We start from the raw sequence: 15,565 nt of genomic DNA, 5'->3' as shown, positions 1-15,565 counted from the left end.
CCGGCTGCGACAGTGCGACCAGGAAGCCCGAGCCAGAAGGACGTGTGCGGTGTGAGTCCTTGTGTGCTGGGGGGCCTACGCGGATCGCTGGGGGTCAGGACACACCCCCAACAATATGTGGTCAAAGCCTGGTTTCACTATTTGACTGAAGTTTGTGATCCTGGACACCTAATTCTATCTCACTGTGCCTTATCTGACAAGATATGGTACTATTAAAAAGTATTTGTGTATTATATATTATTTAAAAAACAGAGTCATGGTTAAATAGATACTGTGGATCCACAAAAATTACAGTGGCTGTAGATTGCAGATTGGCTTTTTAATTTAGCAGCTTGGTTATAGATGTACCAGCAGACAGTCGATCACCTCCTGCAAGAAGGGAGTCCTGTCCTTTCCCATCTGTGCTCAACCCCGCCCTTCCCTGGACTGCATCACGGACGGCGCCACAGCCAGTAGGTGGCACAGCCAGTAGTTGAGCTGCGCTGCTTCTCCCGGAGTCTCCGCCAATCTTAAAATGGCCGCCGCGCTGTGCTCTAGCTGAGCCCAGCGGCCGCTCTCTGTCGCCTCTTTCCCGGTTTCCTCGACCATCTCGGTTACCACTGCGCTGTCTGTAAGCTCTGTCCGGTTACAACCTCGCCATAGACCCCACCGCGGAGCTTCACTCCGGCTAGGGCTGGGTGGCAACGTTAAGTCCGTAACCGTCTGTCGGCTGGGGATCCTGCCTAAGTCCTGCAGCAGCACCGCCGTTTTGAGGTAAATGTGTTCTCTATTGTCTAAGGGTGTTTGTACTTGTACTGTCCATTTTTAAATTAAAAAAAAAAAACCTTTACACAATTAGGGCGACTTCCACAAACAAACGCCATTTCGCCTCTTTTCCTAATAGGGAATTGATAAGAGTGGAGATTGCCTTCATTATTTCTACGATTTTATTGTATCCCTCACCCACAGAAGTGAAAGAAATATGAAGCAAACCACCCATATGTCCCAAAAACGCGTGCACGGAATTGGCTTGATTCATCCTTCTGCTAAGTGGCAACTCTGACAGGACGACCATGAACTGTCTTTTCCGTGTTCTATCCAATAACAGGAACATTAGAATATATATTTCAGAGGCCCTTTAAGAAAGGGTGCGTTATTCTACTCCTAAGTATATAACCTGCAGCTTGCTTTTAAGTCATAATGATAGAAAACATCACACAGATCATATAACATGCATTTTATTGACTGTTATTCGGCTTAAAATACCATCTGGCTCCCGAATGTTAGTTATCCTGTGGCGCTGGACTGGCGTTCTTTGTTTTTTAATAATGCATTTAAGGCGTAGGGCGAACTGATGTCCCCACCCTTGAAAACACATGCATAATTTATGTATTGAATGGCTGCTGGGCTGAATAAAACATGGTGTGTTAGACATTTGAAGCACTGCCGTTTTCTGTATCACACATATATGTTCTCTTGTAGACGGTGGCACGTAGAAGCTCCAGGTAGTCCCTTCAAAACAGTTGTGGATGAACTCACTTTGTTTATTGCATAGGGGTTTGTTCGTGCTGTATTGTTTCGGTGGTGCAAGCACAGGTTATCAAGCTTATCTGTGAGGATGTCTTAAGTACCTCAGAGGACGTCTTCGCGATTAACCATTTAAGTTACTTTGAAACCGAGAAGCGCCGGTAATGCTTAAAGTAGTGCTCATTGCAAATAATGTTGTGCTTATATATATATTTCACATACTGCCTGTGCGTCCCATAATCCGAGTTAGAGATGTTATGTTATCAACGATGACGTTGCGTGTTTTTTTTTTATTTCTGGTAACTCAGTTGTGTAGTAAGCAATACACAGATCTGCATAGAACGCTCGTGGTGTGCCCGGAGTCGTGCACTTTTGAGGACACCGACGGCTACTTTCCGCGCATTATTAACAATTAGAACCTAGTTAAAAAAATAAAAAAAACTACCTACTACCCTCTTAACTTCAGGGAAGATCGCCAGTGAAAGTTAAATGAAAACATTGTAATTTTTGTTTTTTCACTTTCTTTAGAAAAAATATACAACCCCTCACCCACACAGAATGGAATGTTCAACATCGTTTCACACTGAATGTGCTGATACATTTGTTGATTGGTCAACGATTACTGAAAAACTAATCTACTCTGATGCTAAGAATGCGATGAAAAGAAAAAAGAGCAAGAAATCCGAGGTGGGTTTTCTGGAATGTATGTCCTTCCATAAAAAGGCAAAGTATTGCCCCTGTCGTAATTCTTGTAATCTTTGTTCATAGGATTCTTGCTGTTAGCATCTTGTATGAACTTTGTGCCACCTGTTGATGGGCTAAGAAACTGTGCTCTTAAAGTTTTAAAAGTATCAGTTGCACAGTGTGTGTGCATCCTACGTGTACCCTCACCTAATAACATTACATCCCCTTTCTACCTTACAGCGCTTTCCGTAACTAAATAAATACGAGCAGAATCAGCTGACTGAATTCTTCATGCATATGTTTAGGTCACTACGGAAACCCCATAACCATTGGCGGTCCTGCTGTTAACTGTCACTATTCAAATGCAAAACGTGGGGCCATAACACAGCAAGGTTCCTTCTATCACAATTTGGGGTTTCATGACCCTGCATGTTCCAAAAGCACATCTTGCGTACTATGCCACAGGTAAGTAGGACGTAACACACTATCTTCCTTGTCAGACAATAATACACAGGTATTTTGAAGCGCGTATCTCTCTAAAGTTGGTGAAAACTGTAATTCTAGACATTAATGACAACTATAAACTCTGAATTGAAAAGCTTGGCTTGAAACCTCTTCGCCAGTAATTACATCACACCCCCACTACTTGCTTCACTCCCATATATCTGCCCACTCTCTGTGCTCACCAACTTCCATCCCACTTTCTCCACATGCATGGAAGAACAAATTGGCACCTTTCCTAATGGTTGTCTGGACAAACAGAGCAGTTTTTTGCCGGCAATATGAACTACCACAAAATCGTGGGCCTGAGTGTTGGACACCCAGTGCGCAGAGTTCCAGGATAAGCCATAGTAACCTTTCGCCTCAAATGTCTTTTAGTGGCTTCTGAACTATGCGTACCAGAAAACGCGTGTCCATTAAAAAAATGCTCCAGTGGCAAGGCAAGGCCTCCTTTTAAATAATCAAGTTATTTAACTGTTGACAACTGAACACTTGGGAGGCAGGAGCAATAACAACGTGTGACCCGCTTTAACTGCAAAAGAACAGCAATGTAGCCAATAATTTATTTATCACTATCAGGGGCAACTTGGTATTGGACTGCCTCATTTCGATTTTTTTTATTTTATTTACAAATGCCTGTAAACGTTAATGGTCCCACTCAGACTCTGCATTTTCCCCAATCGCAAACCACATATGAGATGCCTTATCTTCAAAAAATGTATACACGTTTGGTAAAAACTTTCACAAATTCCCTCCCTCGAAACCTCATGTCCCAAATAGTTAATCATTCGCTTGCAAAACTCACATTTTCCCTTTCCGATGGGGAGTCTCTTATCTTATAACACTTGTTGGACTTTGCTGGTGTCTTGTCATGATCTTCCATTAAAGAACCTGTTACAAACACACCTTCTTAAACACTGAACATTAGGAACTTCACGTTACAAGTTCATCATATTTTGGAAAACTGAAGAGGCGTAAACTGAAATATGCTCTTATGTGATCAAGATTTTCAGCTGTCTTGCCAGGTGATGTTTTATTTGACAATACCCAGGCACCAAAACACGTTTTTTGAAATGACTTAATCAATCGGCCACAATAAATGACATATATGACACAGGCTGACCGTGTACTAATATACATCCATTCAGGGGTCTTAAATCAGCACAAGCACAAATCCTCATTAAGTTTGTGTGACACTGCAACAGGGAAATCGACACCAGCCCTTTTCTCATTGATACAATCGTAATGCTCAACAGGTAATACATTCTTTTCTTATGTATTCTCAGATTCCCAATCGGACATTTCTTACTTTTTCAATCGTGAATGAGATGTTCGATCATGATTTTGTTTACAACTCCCTTCACGCACTCAACTTCGAAATAGTGTTTCCTCCAGAACAGTGTTCTCATTCATAATCATCATCTGTTCTTTTATATCGGGATAAAGTCATCTTAATTTCTTCTGCGTGTTCCACCTTGGTAAAGAACCACCTTTGACCATCACATGTAGTTTTGAACAAGCCTGTCTCTCTTTAAGCATTAACTCGGCTTTAAAATAACCTAAAAGCTCTATTGTATCCATATTATGTTCAACTGGGCAAAAGTATGGTACAGGCAGGTTTTTATATGAAAGGTTACCGGTAGATTCCCACTCCATTCACACAAATGGCCACTTTCGGTCTCCCACACACTTCATCATGTGCATGCTCCTCTTTCACATTTATAGATAGTACCTTCATCACTAACACATTCATTATCATCTCTGTGACCTGCGCGATGTTGTCACTTTCTTGTATGACCACTTTTTCTTTTTTGCTGCAGCAGCGTTGAAAGTAAATCAACAACAATTGGTGTTTGTTCTCCTTTTTTTGTTTGTTGTTGTTACACTTATACATTGCTCTTACACCCGAGTAATTCATTACATTAGGAAAAGGGGATTTAGTACCACATTGATGACAACATGCATTTGATGACTCACATGACACAGAAGAGTCCTCAATTATTTTCTCAGCCTTTTTTTCTGTTTTTCTTCTGCACCTCTACCATCATAACCACCTTGGAGGCCCATTTATCTAACATCATGACATCGTCAACCTGGGATCATCCTTTAAACCATTTCTCCTCTCTAATCTTAGCATTGTAATACCCCACCATGAACTGATCCCTGATGTGTTTGTCCAGTGTATCTCTAAGTTGCAAGATATTGCCAAATCATGTCTTAGTATTGTAATTCAATCTTCAACACTGCCATCAGGTTCCTGGCCACAAATACAAAAAATTATCTTACCATAGTGCTAGTCGCTGGATTTAAATGTACATCCAATTTGTTTATGGTGGTTTCGAAATCGTTCATAACGTTGGGGCTCCTTTGCTCTTCTGTCAATTCTGAAAAGTTATCTTGGAAGCTTTAACCTTCATACCCTATGCTGCCTGGAGACAAGGTCACTTTACACTCCTCCCTAAACATGGGTCACATATGGGTATGACATAATGGAGAAAACCTTTTCTTCACTGACCCAGTTATCAATTTTATACAGAACGTGGAGGGATTAAATGAAACAGGACTAGGGATACTCTGCATTTTAAACATAAAACGTAAACAAAATAAAATGATCAACTGAAAGGGACTAACACAATAAACCATTGGAGTAATACCAATATGCACCTTTTTTGGTGTAAAGGGAAAATGCTTTTTGTGTTCCTTGTTGCCCACAGAGATGTCCCCCATATGGTAGGTGCTCATCGTCACACCTGCACTCTGCATATCTTCTACCTACGTGATGCAAACGTTTCACTATTGGAGAAGACAACCAAGATAGATCATGCTTGAGTTTTATGAAAAATTGAATTGACTTTAGAAAAGAAGAATAAGATATTTGCAACAACACTGAATGCTTGTGATAAACTGCATAGGGCGGGCTATTTGTGCTGAATAGGGAATTATTGATCACTGATTTAACTGACATTAGTGGTCAGTTAGATTGAGGCCTTAAAAGTCAAAAACTGAAAATGTAAGCTCACAATAGGGTTGACTTGATTTTTCTTTTTTTACCCAATATGGCCTTATCAGTAGCATGGATTTGACAATAGAAAATAACCATTTGGGAGCATTTCTATAAATCCCACCAGAAGTCAACTTAAAGGTGTCCACCGTCAGCCTGTTTATAATAGGTTGAAATAAATCAAAACAAATGTCTGGGTACTGAAAGATAATCTTTCTCACCTAAGTCTGGTAACAAACCAAGTGCCTCCCTCATGTTTTTAAGTAGATCTATTACTTGTCAAAGCCAAGTTGGAGATTCTAAACACCATATTCAAACCGGATAAGAGAATATTGTTGAAGTGTTGGCCACACATCTAAGCAATTGGTGGCGCCTTTCCCAACAGGGCTACAAAAGAGGGACCAAACTATTGATACTTACTTTTAACAACAGGCTATAATATATGGAACTGCAGAAGCAATCCTAGCCCTCTTGAAAAATAACAATACAAGAGGATTGTGGAACCTATTAAATCTGCAAATGGACAGCCAACACAAACTAATCTAAGGGATTGAAGAAGCTGCATGGATTAACCATTTTAAATCCATTTATGAACGAACAGTGAAAAATCACCTATCAGAATGGAGCAGAGTGAATTGATTCCTTGGACAAACTCTTGGACATTGGAGGACATACTACCAATTATAAAGAAGCTCAATTCATCAATGGCTTCAGGGCCAGATGGCCTAAGTAATATACTCATTAAGAAACATCCAGAGGATTGGGCCAAATTCTGTGTCCATTTATTTGGGGCAATTGAGAAAGCAAAACAAATCCCGATGACATGGACAACAGCTATTCTGATACCAATATACAAAGCAGGTGATAGACAACAGCCAATAAATTACAGACCAATTGCTCTCTTGGATCCGATTGGAAATATCTTTGCAATGCTCCTCCTCAACAAACTTAACTTATGGATGAAAGAAACTGAGCAATTTGATATCAGGCAGACGGGATTTACTAAAAGTACTGGTACACGTGTAAACCGGATGATCTTGAATCTATTGAAACAGGAGGCATTGGTCAACAACCACACGACATATGCAGCATTCATAGACCTGCACATGGCCTTTGATATGGTTAACAGGACAACACTGTGGGGAAAACTAAAGAAGTGGAATTTCCCACCGACGCTATTGGAACCTATCAAACAACTATACACCAATACCACTCTAAGAATCAGATTATCACAACAAGGACAATTGTCGGCACCCATTGAAGCAGAAAATGGGCTCAAACAGGAGTGTCCCCTTGCAGCAAGGTTGTTTAAGCTGTACACCATGGATATTTCTGAGCCCCCTCGCTTTCAGAAGGCAAATCCACCCTAATTAAATAACCAGCAGATTTACCACTTGATGTATGCAGGTGACATTGTCATTGTAGACAAAACTGAGCTAGGGCTACAAAGAAGTCTCCGGGACTTGGAAACTTACATGTTGGAAAATGGGTTAGAAATAAACACTGCAAAAACAAGAATCATGCCACTTTCAGCAAAGAAAGGACAGAAAAGAAACAAACAACCCTTTCAGTTACAAATGAATGAACAAAAACTGATCATGGTAACTGAAATTAAATATTTAGGAGTCCTAGTGAACCAATCAGCAGTAGAAACTCCTTGGATAACGCACCTGAGAACAAAAACAGCCTCATTGGCGAGACAAGGGCTTTTCATACATAGAAAATTTGGAAAATTCTCTTTGCAACCAATTCTCATATTTTACCGCCAAAAAGGGATTGTGATCCTGAGCTACGGGAGCGAGACTATGATTAATCTTGATCAATCTATCTGGGATATCTTGGAAGGCCTCTTTTGGAGGAAAATCCTTGGACTATCGAACTCATTCCCGATTAAAAGAATTAGACATGAGATCGCAACACAATCATTAAGATCAATAGTCGAGTGGAAAAAACTCGATCGGTTCAGAAAAATGATCAATGAGGATGAAATTCCAGCATACAAACTATTCCAACGAAGAAACATTACGGTGGCGAACACGGCATTAGCATTATGGAAGGATGCAATGGAAAGCGTGATGGCAGTAAACAGTATAACAATGGAGATGCTTGTGAATCGCCCTCAATGTGCCAAACAAAGACTACAGCGAAATGATTGGATAGCTACTCTAACAGAGAAATCAAGTTATCAGATGAACTTGCACTGTGACTTGGACAATCGCGCTATCAATGTTTTACCTGCGTATTTGAAGCAATTTCCAGATAGGCAAATTAGGGACACATTTATTAGACTACGATTAAATCAACTACTGACCCGGGAATTGATGGCAAATAATAGACAAATCCTGAATGAGAAAGCATTCTGTCGATTCTGTGAGAATAAACAGATGCTCGAAACTATCCATCATATCATCATGATTTGCCCTGCATTAGCCGAAAAAAGAAACTGGTTTCGAGAAATGATAACAAAACCCGGGCATGAACTCACTTGCCAGGACAGATGGAATCTAATACTGTCAGGGAACAACAGGAGCCTTACTACGGTTATAATTCAATTTTGGAACCATATAATCATGATGAAGAGGACTTAACCTTACTGCTCATAGCAGTTTTCAATGTAGTAAGAAAATGACCATAGATGCTTTGGAGAGGATGCACAATGGGAAAATCTGTGTGCTAAAACCCTGCTTTTTCTTATTTTCTGTTTTTTCTTTTTCTTCTCTTTTTCTTTTGTCTTTCTTTCTTATTATTGTGAATTTCAGTATTGTATGTTATGGATAAATGAAAAGTTTTTTAATAAAACTACAACATTTAAAAAAAAAAAAGAATATATGGAACTATTTATGGAAGGTCATTTCATTGAGACTTGAGGCCACACGCACCCTAAGAAAACTATTCAGGGGGTGTTTTCTCTCTTTTATTGAAAGCACCTAAAACAAACATTGTTTTGATAGAAATATATAGCGTTACAGACTCTCAAGCTATAACTGGTGTTCAATCAATCCCTTGTTCTAGCGTTTGGGAAATTCTCATCAGGCAGAGGGCCTCTTGGGGTGCAATCAATTTGGCAGGGGAGCAGGCACCGGAAAGTTGAGTAGGTTACTTAGGAGTCCTCCTGCACTGTCAGAGCGGAAGGGCTGCCCTATATCTCCTGGGCGATAGCCCACTTGTTGCAGGGATATCCATTGGTCCTCAGTATCGCTGACGCAGGTAACGGCTCGCAGCCATTGCTTAGTTGACAGAACAGTGTGCTTAAGCCAGTGCAGTAGTAGGCATCCTACCGCAATAGCAAGCATAAACTAACCAGTTTACGCCTGTGGCCTACTAAATATTCAAACACATGAAACAGGCAATGCATGGCACTGGCCTCAAATCCACCTGTCAATCAGATCAGTGAGTATGATACATACCTCCTCCCAGTACCCACCTAATCTAGGGCAACCATATGAAAATAGCCAGCATTATTATCACTGCATCTGGGGCAGCAGCCTGTGTGTGTCTAAGAGAACAGCTGTAGTCGGGTCGGAGTGTAGTGTTATCTGTACAGGACTTTGAGTTGTACGAGGCGTAATCAGGAGTTGCAAGAGACCTTGCAGGTTTGTGCACACATATCCCTCCAGGTCTCATCAGTTATTTCGAGATCCATGTCCCTCTCTCATTTAGATCGGGGCGCAGTCAGGGGCATCAGGGTTCGACTCTGATTCATGCTGTATAAAGTGGAGATGAGGCCTTGAGTGCCCTGCGCAGTCATAACATACATGTTGTCACTGGCTGGTCCAACCAGGAATTCTGCCCACACATTGCTTTTCATGCTCTACGCAAACCAATATATCGCAGCCAATGCAAGGAGCTTTGTTGCACAATAACAGGTATATCATCTGCAGATATAAAGTTCTCTTCCTGGTACATGTTGCCCAGCCAGTTAAATCCACCCTGTGTCCACCACCTCTCTGTAGCAGCATCAAACCTGGGCAGGGCCGGTACACAGTTCCATTAGGGAAAGGTACACTGGTAAGGGTGGGCCACCTCCAGGAGATTCCAAAGCCTCTGCCAGGCCATGGCAATCACGCTCACCGGGTCAAATGGGTATGGGTCTGCAAACTGAAGAGGGAGCATTAGAGACCTATTATCTCAACCCGCGCCAATTATTGCCCGAGTTTAAAATGTGGGTGGGGCACTTTGTGCACAAACCAATAGATCGCTAACTGCGCATGCGCTGCTAGCCAATGCAGATGAAAGTTGGGGGCAGCAAACCCCCTTCGTGCACAGGGTAAGGTCAAAGTGCCCCACTAATGGCACACTGCCCCAGAGTGCCAAACAAACATATGAATACTGACTTATAGCTCCTTTAAAGAAGTCTGCCCCTAGCCATAACAGTATATTCTAAAAGAAGTAGAGGAGTTTAGGAAGAACTATCATCTTGATCAAGGCTATTTTGTCTGCAAAAGATAGTGACAGTTACAACGATGCCCAAAGCCTAGGCACAAGGCCTGCCGTATATTCAGTATAATTTTGAGTTAGCAAGGTTGTGCTGTACCTTGCCACTACAATCCCCAGGTATTTAATCTCGGTTGGGACCCAAGAAAAGCTGAGTAGGTTATGTGGTTTGGTCACAGTCTCGGTTAGAGGGAACATTTCTGACTTGGTGCAGTTTACCTGAACACCCGACAGTTACCTGAATGTGAGGACATCGTGCATTAGCAGGGCCTGGTGGACCTGTGGATCCCTCACATAAACTTTGGCATTGTCTGCATAAAGAGATATAATTTGTGGTTCGCCAGTCATCCGAATGCCTCTGTGTTTATGTTTATATCTATTGAGATCTGCCAGAGGTAAATGGCAAATAACAGGGGGGATAGAGGGCAACTCTGACGGGTGCCCCTGGTAATATATAGCAGGGCTGAAAGCGTTCCGTTCTAACTAACTCTTGAGAACGGGGACGTATACAATAGCTGCACCCCCTAGGTGAAACCAGAGCCAAATTAGCATTTTTCCAGAACGGGAATCCAAGGTCTAGTAGAATCCAAGGTATGTCTAGTGTGGCCACCCCTGCCTGAGCTGCTGGGTTTATCTGTGCAAGAATATTGAAGAGACAGCGCAAGTTAAGCGATTTCGACCGTCCAGGTTTAAAACCCGACTGGTCAGGATTAATTATGTAAGGAATGAATGGTATCAAGGGCTTAGTTAATATCTTAGCGAAAATCTTATCAACGACAGAGGGCGGTACGACCCGCAATCCTCTGCCGGCTTGTTCGGCTTCAGGAGAACAGTTATGACCGTCTCTCTCATGGTTGTGGGGAGCGTTTGCAGCTCAAGGGCCTCAACCCACACCTTATGGAGGTAGGGGCGCAGGGGGTCCTTGAAGTGCTTAAGGCTGTCATGCCGAGAGGTTTTCCAGTGGGTAAAGCTTCGATTTCGAATGGGCAGTTTCCTCCTGGGAGATTGGGAGATCTAGTTGAGCCACTGCCTTCAGGGACAGGTGTGTGATAGGGAGACCATCTAGAAAACCAGCAATGTTCGCTGACAAGCAAGTATCTTTATTTGAACATAATTCTGTATAGAAGGACTCAAAGACTTTATTGACATCAGTTAGCGTATGTACTAGGTCACTGGCACTGTTTTTAATGAGTGGTATGCAACATCCTCCACTCGCCTGCCGGGCTGCACGAGCCAGCAGCCTCTGCGGTCGCTCGCCCTCTCCATAGTGTCTAGCTGTCACCAGGGCATGTAGGAATTTCAATTCCATCTCTGCGTGGCTCCTAAAGGTGTCTAATTCTACACTGGCCTGCAAGAGCGTGGCCAAGGGGGGTTGGGCAGAGTGCTGTTGTTCTAGGTGGCAATGGGTATCTTCGCTGTCTTTGCTATCCCGCCAGATAGTCCTGAGAACCCCAAAGTCAGACATCGCAATCCCACAAATATAGGCATTAAAACCTCCCACAGTGTAGCCACAGAGGATACCGATCCCTCATTTGTCTGGAAGTATAACTGGACATGGTCCCGAAGATTGGTTTCAAAGACAACACTCCGAAGCGCCGGGGACTTAAAACGCCAGTTGGGACAGGACTTGGGGAGGGTTTATGGTCATTGCATCGAATTCCTTGCATCTAAATGCAATCAAATGCATATTCTTTTTCTTCTTTTTTGGGGGGGGAACCACCCCCCCAACCCCCAGTTTTATACCCTTTAAAATCCTCCTGAACAAAAATTAACCCTTTACCCCCCCCCCCCCCCCCCCAAAAAACATGCATTCGATGCACATTTTTTAGATGGAAAAACATTCGATGGAATGGCATTGAATGCAATGATCAGATTCCCTTGGGGAGCCCTTCCAGCTGGAGGGTAACTAAAAAGGGGGAGTGGTCGGAGAATGACCGGGGCAGTATGCGCGCTTTGGTAACCCCACTAAGGAGGATGTCAGAGAAGAGCCACAGATCAATACGAGCAAAGGAATCATGCACTGAAGAGTAAAATGAATACACCCGGTCACATGAGTGAAGGGCTCTCCACGCATCCATCATACGCAGCTCAGTCATTCCGTTCCGTATCGTCCTGGCAGCCCTTTTAAGTATCCTCAAGCTCCAGCCCGAACCGTCTAGGTCTACATCTAGAATGGTGTTAAAGTTGCCACCCCACAGTATAGGTATTAGCGAGTAGAGAGCCAGCATGGCCGCAATTTCCACATAAAATGTGGGATTGTCTATATTAGGGTCATATACATTAAACATGATTAGTTCTCTTCCCGCTAGCATCCCATAGACCATAACTTATCGTTCAGTGTGAACCTTCTTATGCTTGAATGGGATAGAGCTATGAAGCAGAATCATCACCCCCCGGGACTGCATGGAATACGTGGTATAAAACCTGCTCTTCCCCCAACCTTTGGTGAACTCTTTGCATCCTGCACCCACAGCATGAGTTTTGTGCAAGAACAAAAGCTTTGCTTTTTGAAGCTCGATGTGGAGCAGAAGCTTCCGCCTTTTTACTGGATTCCCAATACCCTGGATGTTCCAGCTCAAGCACGTAAGCTCACCCATTACCCCAGTGCAAAGCATAGCCACCCCCACCCCCTCGCCCAGAACTTGAATGCAAGAAAGAGTGTCTCAGGTTATTCTACAAACGCTGCCTGCAGATTAAAAGAACTGTTACAGTATAACCAAGTGCCTTTCTAACCCCACTTACAAACCCCTCTGCCCACACCCTCATCCTTCCCCCACATGGGAAGCTGGGTCCCCAAAACCGAACAACCCAACAAAACTGCAACCTTGCACAAGGAGGCTGGCATATGGGAGGTGACACAGGCCTCGTAATCGGCCGCTGAGGGCCTCGTAATCGGCCGCTGAAGTATAGAATATTAAGAGACAATATGACTCCTGAGGTAAGTACTAGCAATAGAATAATGTAGGAGTACCACTGTGAACAAACTAGTGGCTTCTCGTTATGTTGCGGACATCTGTAATTACTCAAGTCTTGATCGCCAGACAGTGCCGCAGAGGAGCACCCAGCCAAGTCCAAGCATAAATGCATGGGTAAGTGATGAGTGTCATGACCCAGCGGCGTATTCATGCAGGAATATCATGGCTTCATCAGAGAGTGTGAAGAAGTATGTCTTCCCCTGCATTCAATACGTAGCTTGGTTGGGTATAGCATGGCATGTTTGCTGCCCAAGTCTCTGAGCCTCTTCTTCACCTCCAGAAACGTTTTCCTCTCCTGCTGCACAGCCACAGAGAAGTCGGGATAGATGTGGAGCCTACTAGAGCTCAAGAGATGTTTGCCTTTTTCACGGGCGGCACGCAGGATTGCGTCTCTGTCGTGGTAGCTCAATATCAGTGCAATTATTGGGCGCAGCAGGGCTTGGGTTTCAGCACCAGGGATCTGTGGGCTCTCTCACTGTGAAATGCAGCGACATTTTAGGATGGTTGAGTAGAGTTAGAATAATTTGCTCCACAAAGTCTTCCACTGAGCTGTCAAGATTGTTTTCACAGACCCTGATAATCCCGATATTGTTGCGGCTTGATCTCGATTCAAGCTCCTCATTTTTCTTGTTGACCATTTGAATTTGCTTGGTTAATGAAGTGATATCGGATTTTAGCGCGAAGACCTCACCCTCCACTGCTCCAACCCTGGCCTCCGCAAGTCGCTGGTCTGCCTTCTCCAGTCGAGATTTGATGGAACTAATTGTGCCGCTCATGTCTTCCAGCGTGTTATGAGTGGTTTTGATATACATATTCATAGAACACTGCTTCTTCTCCACAACTTTTTCATTGCTCGACTATGTATGCAAGGGTTCACTGCTGTCTGGCACAGAGCATGTAGTACTGACACCCACCTATACCAAAGGAAGTAGCAAGGGTATTGGTGCGAGGAGGACGCTACCCCAGTGGCAGCCATGGTTGCATCTCTTGTGGGTGTTCCTGTATTTCCTGTGACTCCCCATGCAGATTGTCGATATTTAGAGGAGTTTTCTTAAAGTCCCACTTGGAGATAAGACTTTAGTAAGCTATCCCAGTGGTTTGTTGATCCCCCAACTCTTAGTATCAGTCTGTACTACTAAGAGACCTTGGAAGAGTGGCAGAGCAGTCAGGCTTATCTTAAGGGCAAGATGTGAGCTGTAGGTAAGCACACTGAAGTTAGTTATTAATGCACATGAAAGAAACACTTGCACATCAATTTATATTAAAATATAGAATTATTATATTTGCATAAGAGTCACTGTTAAACACTTAGCACAATAAGGCAACACACATAGGCATACTTCCAAAAGGCCACTTCTTAGTTGGTAGTTCCTGAACGCACACAATTGTTACAGGAGTTTGACAGGCCTACTGTACTATTGGTATTAACGCGCACCCTCAAAGTAATACAGTAATTACATTTAGTCAGCATATACATATAAGATAGGGATTTCTGGGAATGAAAACGGTTGGTGTTATCCTAGCAGAGCTTCAGGTTAAACGCAACCCTAGCTAAAAGGCAGTTCGGAGAGGCTTAAAAAGCAGCAGAAGTCAAAAGTTCCTGTGGATGCTTTCTAGTCTCTAGTAAAGAAGATACAAGAAGGCTTAACCAACATTGGAGACCCTGTTAAAGGACTCTCTAAAGGGATACAAGCAGCGGCTTCAGTCAGAGGTAGGAGGTGGCTGCCCTGGACACCTCTATGTGCACTCCAATGCCCTGGAGCAATGTTCTGGAATAAGGTAAGCAATACCTTTTTCCACACAGTACCTTAGGTTTGAAGAAAACCTTTGTGGTGGATGCTCTGCGATGTTGCATCTCTGGACCTGACCTCTGGATTCCTTGGTCTGATGACGAAAGGCAGGACAATGGACGGGATCTCTCGGCAGCAGTCTCGAGGCAGGACCTCTGGCACGGCTTTCATCAACTTCTCGTGTTACTTTGCAGTTTTGGGGCCTTTTCTGCAGCCCCAACTAAGGTTGCAATTCGCCTGGTCAATCTTCTTCTGTTCCTGCAGTCCCACACTCTGCTGAGGGGGAATAGACAAGTTGGATTGTGTCTCTGGACTGTCCTTGAGGGCTCAGCATAGACTGGGATTAATTCAGCCTTTCCACGACGATGCACTCGAAATGGGCAGCAGGTCTACTGGTATTGGGGTTCCTCAGCTCTGGAAGCTCACAGGACCACGAAGGTGGATCAAATGAAAGTTTGCCTTGGGACTGGTTGTTCCCACCAGTCAAAGGGAAGGAGTCGTCCTCTTTGGAGTTCCTCTGTCCCACAGAAAACAGGGTCAGGACAGCAGTGGTTGCATCACAGTGTTGCAAAGGGCCTGCAGGCGTCTCTGGTCGTCTTCTTCTTCGGCTACTTCAGCTTCCAGTGGTCGACTTCCTTTTCACTCCCAGAGTCTTGCCTTTTATCCATTTCCAG

General features: G+C 43.5%; 1 protein-coding gene across 1 annotated transcript in view; it reads left to right on the top strand.

Moving 5' to 3' along the window:
• The first annotated feature begins 430 nt into the window (after positions 1–430).
• The window catches only part of C3PH5orf24 (chromosome 3p C5orf24 homolog), a 69,493-nt gene continuing 54,358 nt past the window's right edge, over positions 431–15,565 (top strand). Inside the window, exons 1-2 of the mRNA XM_069652575.1 lie at positions 431–753; positions 2,035–2,193. Of these exons, the coding sequence (XP_069508676.1) occupies positions 2,065–2,193 (129 nt within the window). The 5' untranslated portion in view covers positions 431–753; positions 2,035–2,064. The remainder of the gene's footprint in view (positions 754–2,034; positions 2,194–15,565) is intronic.

The sequence above is a fragment of the Ambystoma mexicanum genome, chromosome 3p (assembly GCF_040938575.1).
Source record: "Ambystoma mexicanum isolate Mex_15411 chromosome 3p, UKY_AmexF1_1, whole genome shotgun sequence".
In the NCBI taxonomy this organism is placed as follows: Eukaryota; Metazoa; Chordata; class Amphibia; order Caudata; family Ambystomatidae; genus Ambystoma; species Ambystoma mexicanum.
Note: the sequence above shows the minus strand (reverse complement) of the source record. Positions and strands in the feature narration are given on the sequence as shown.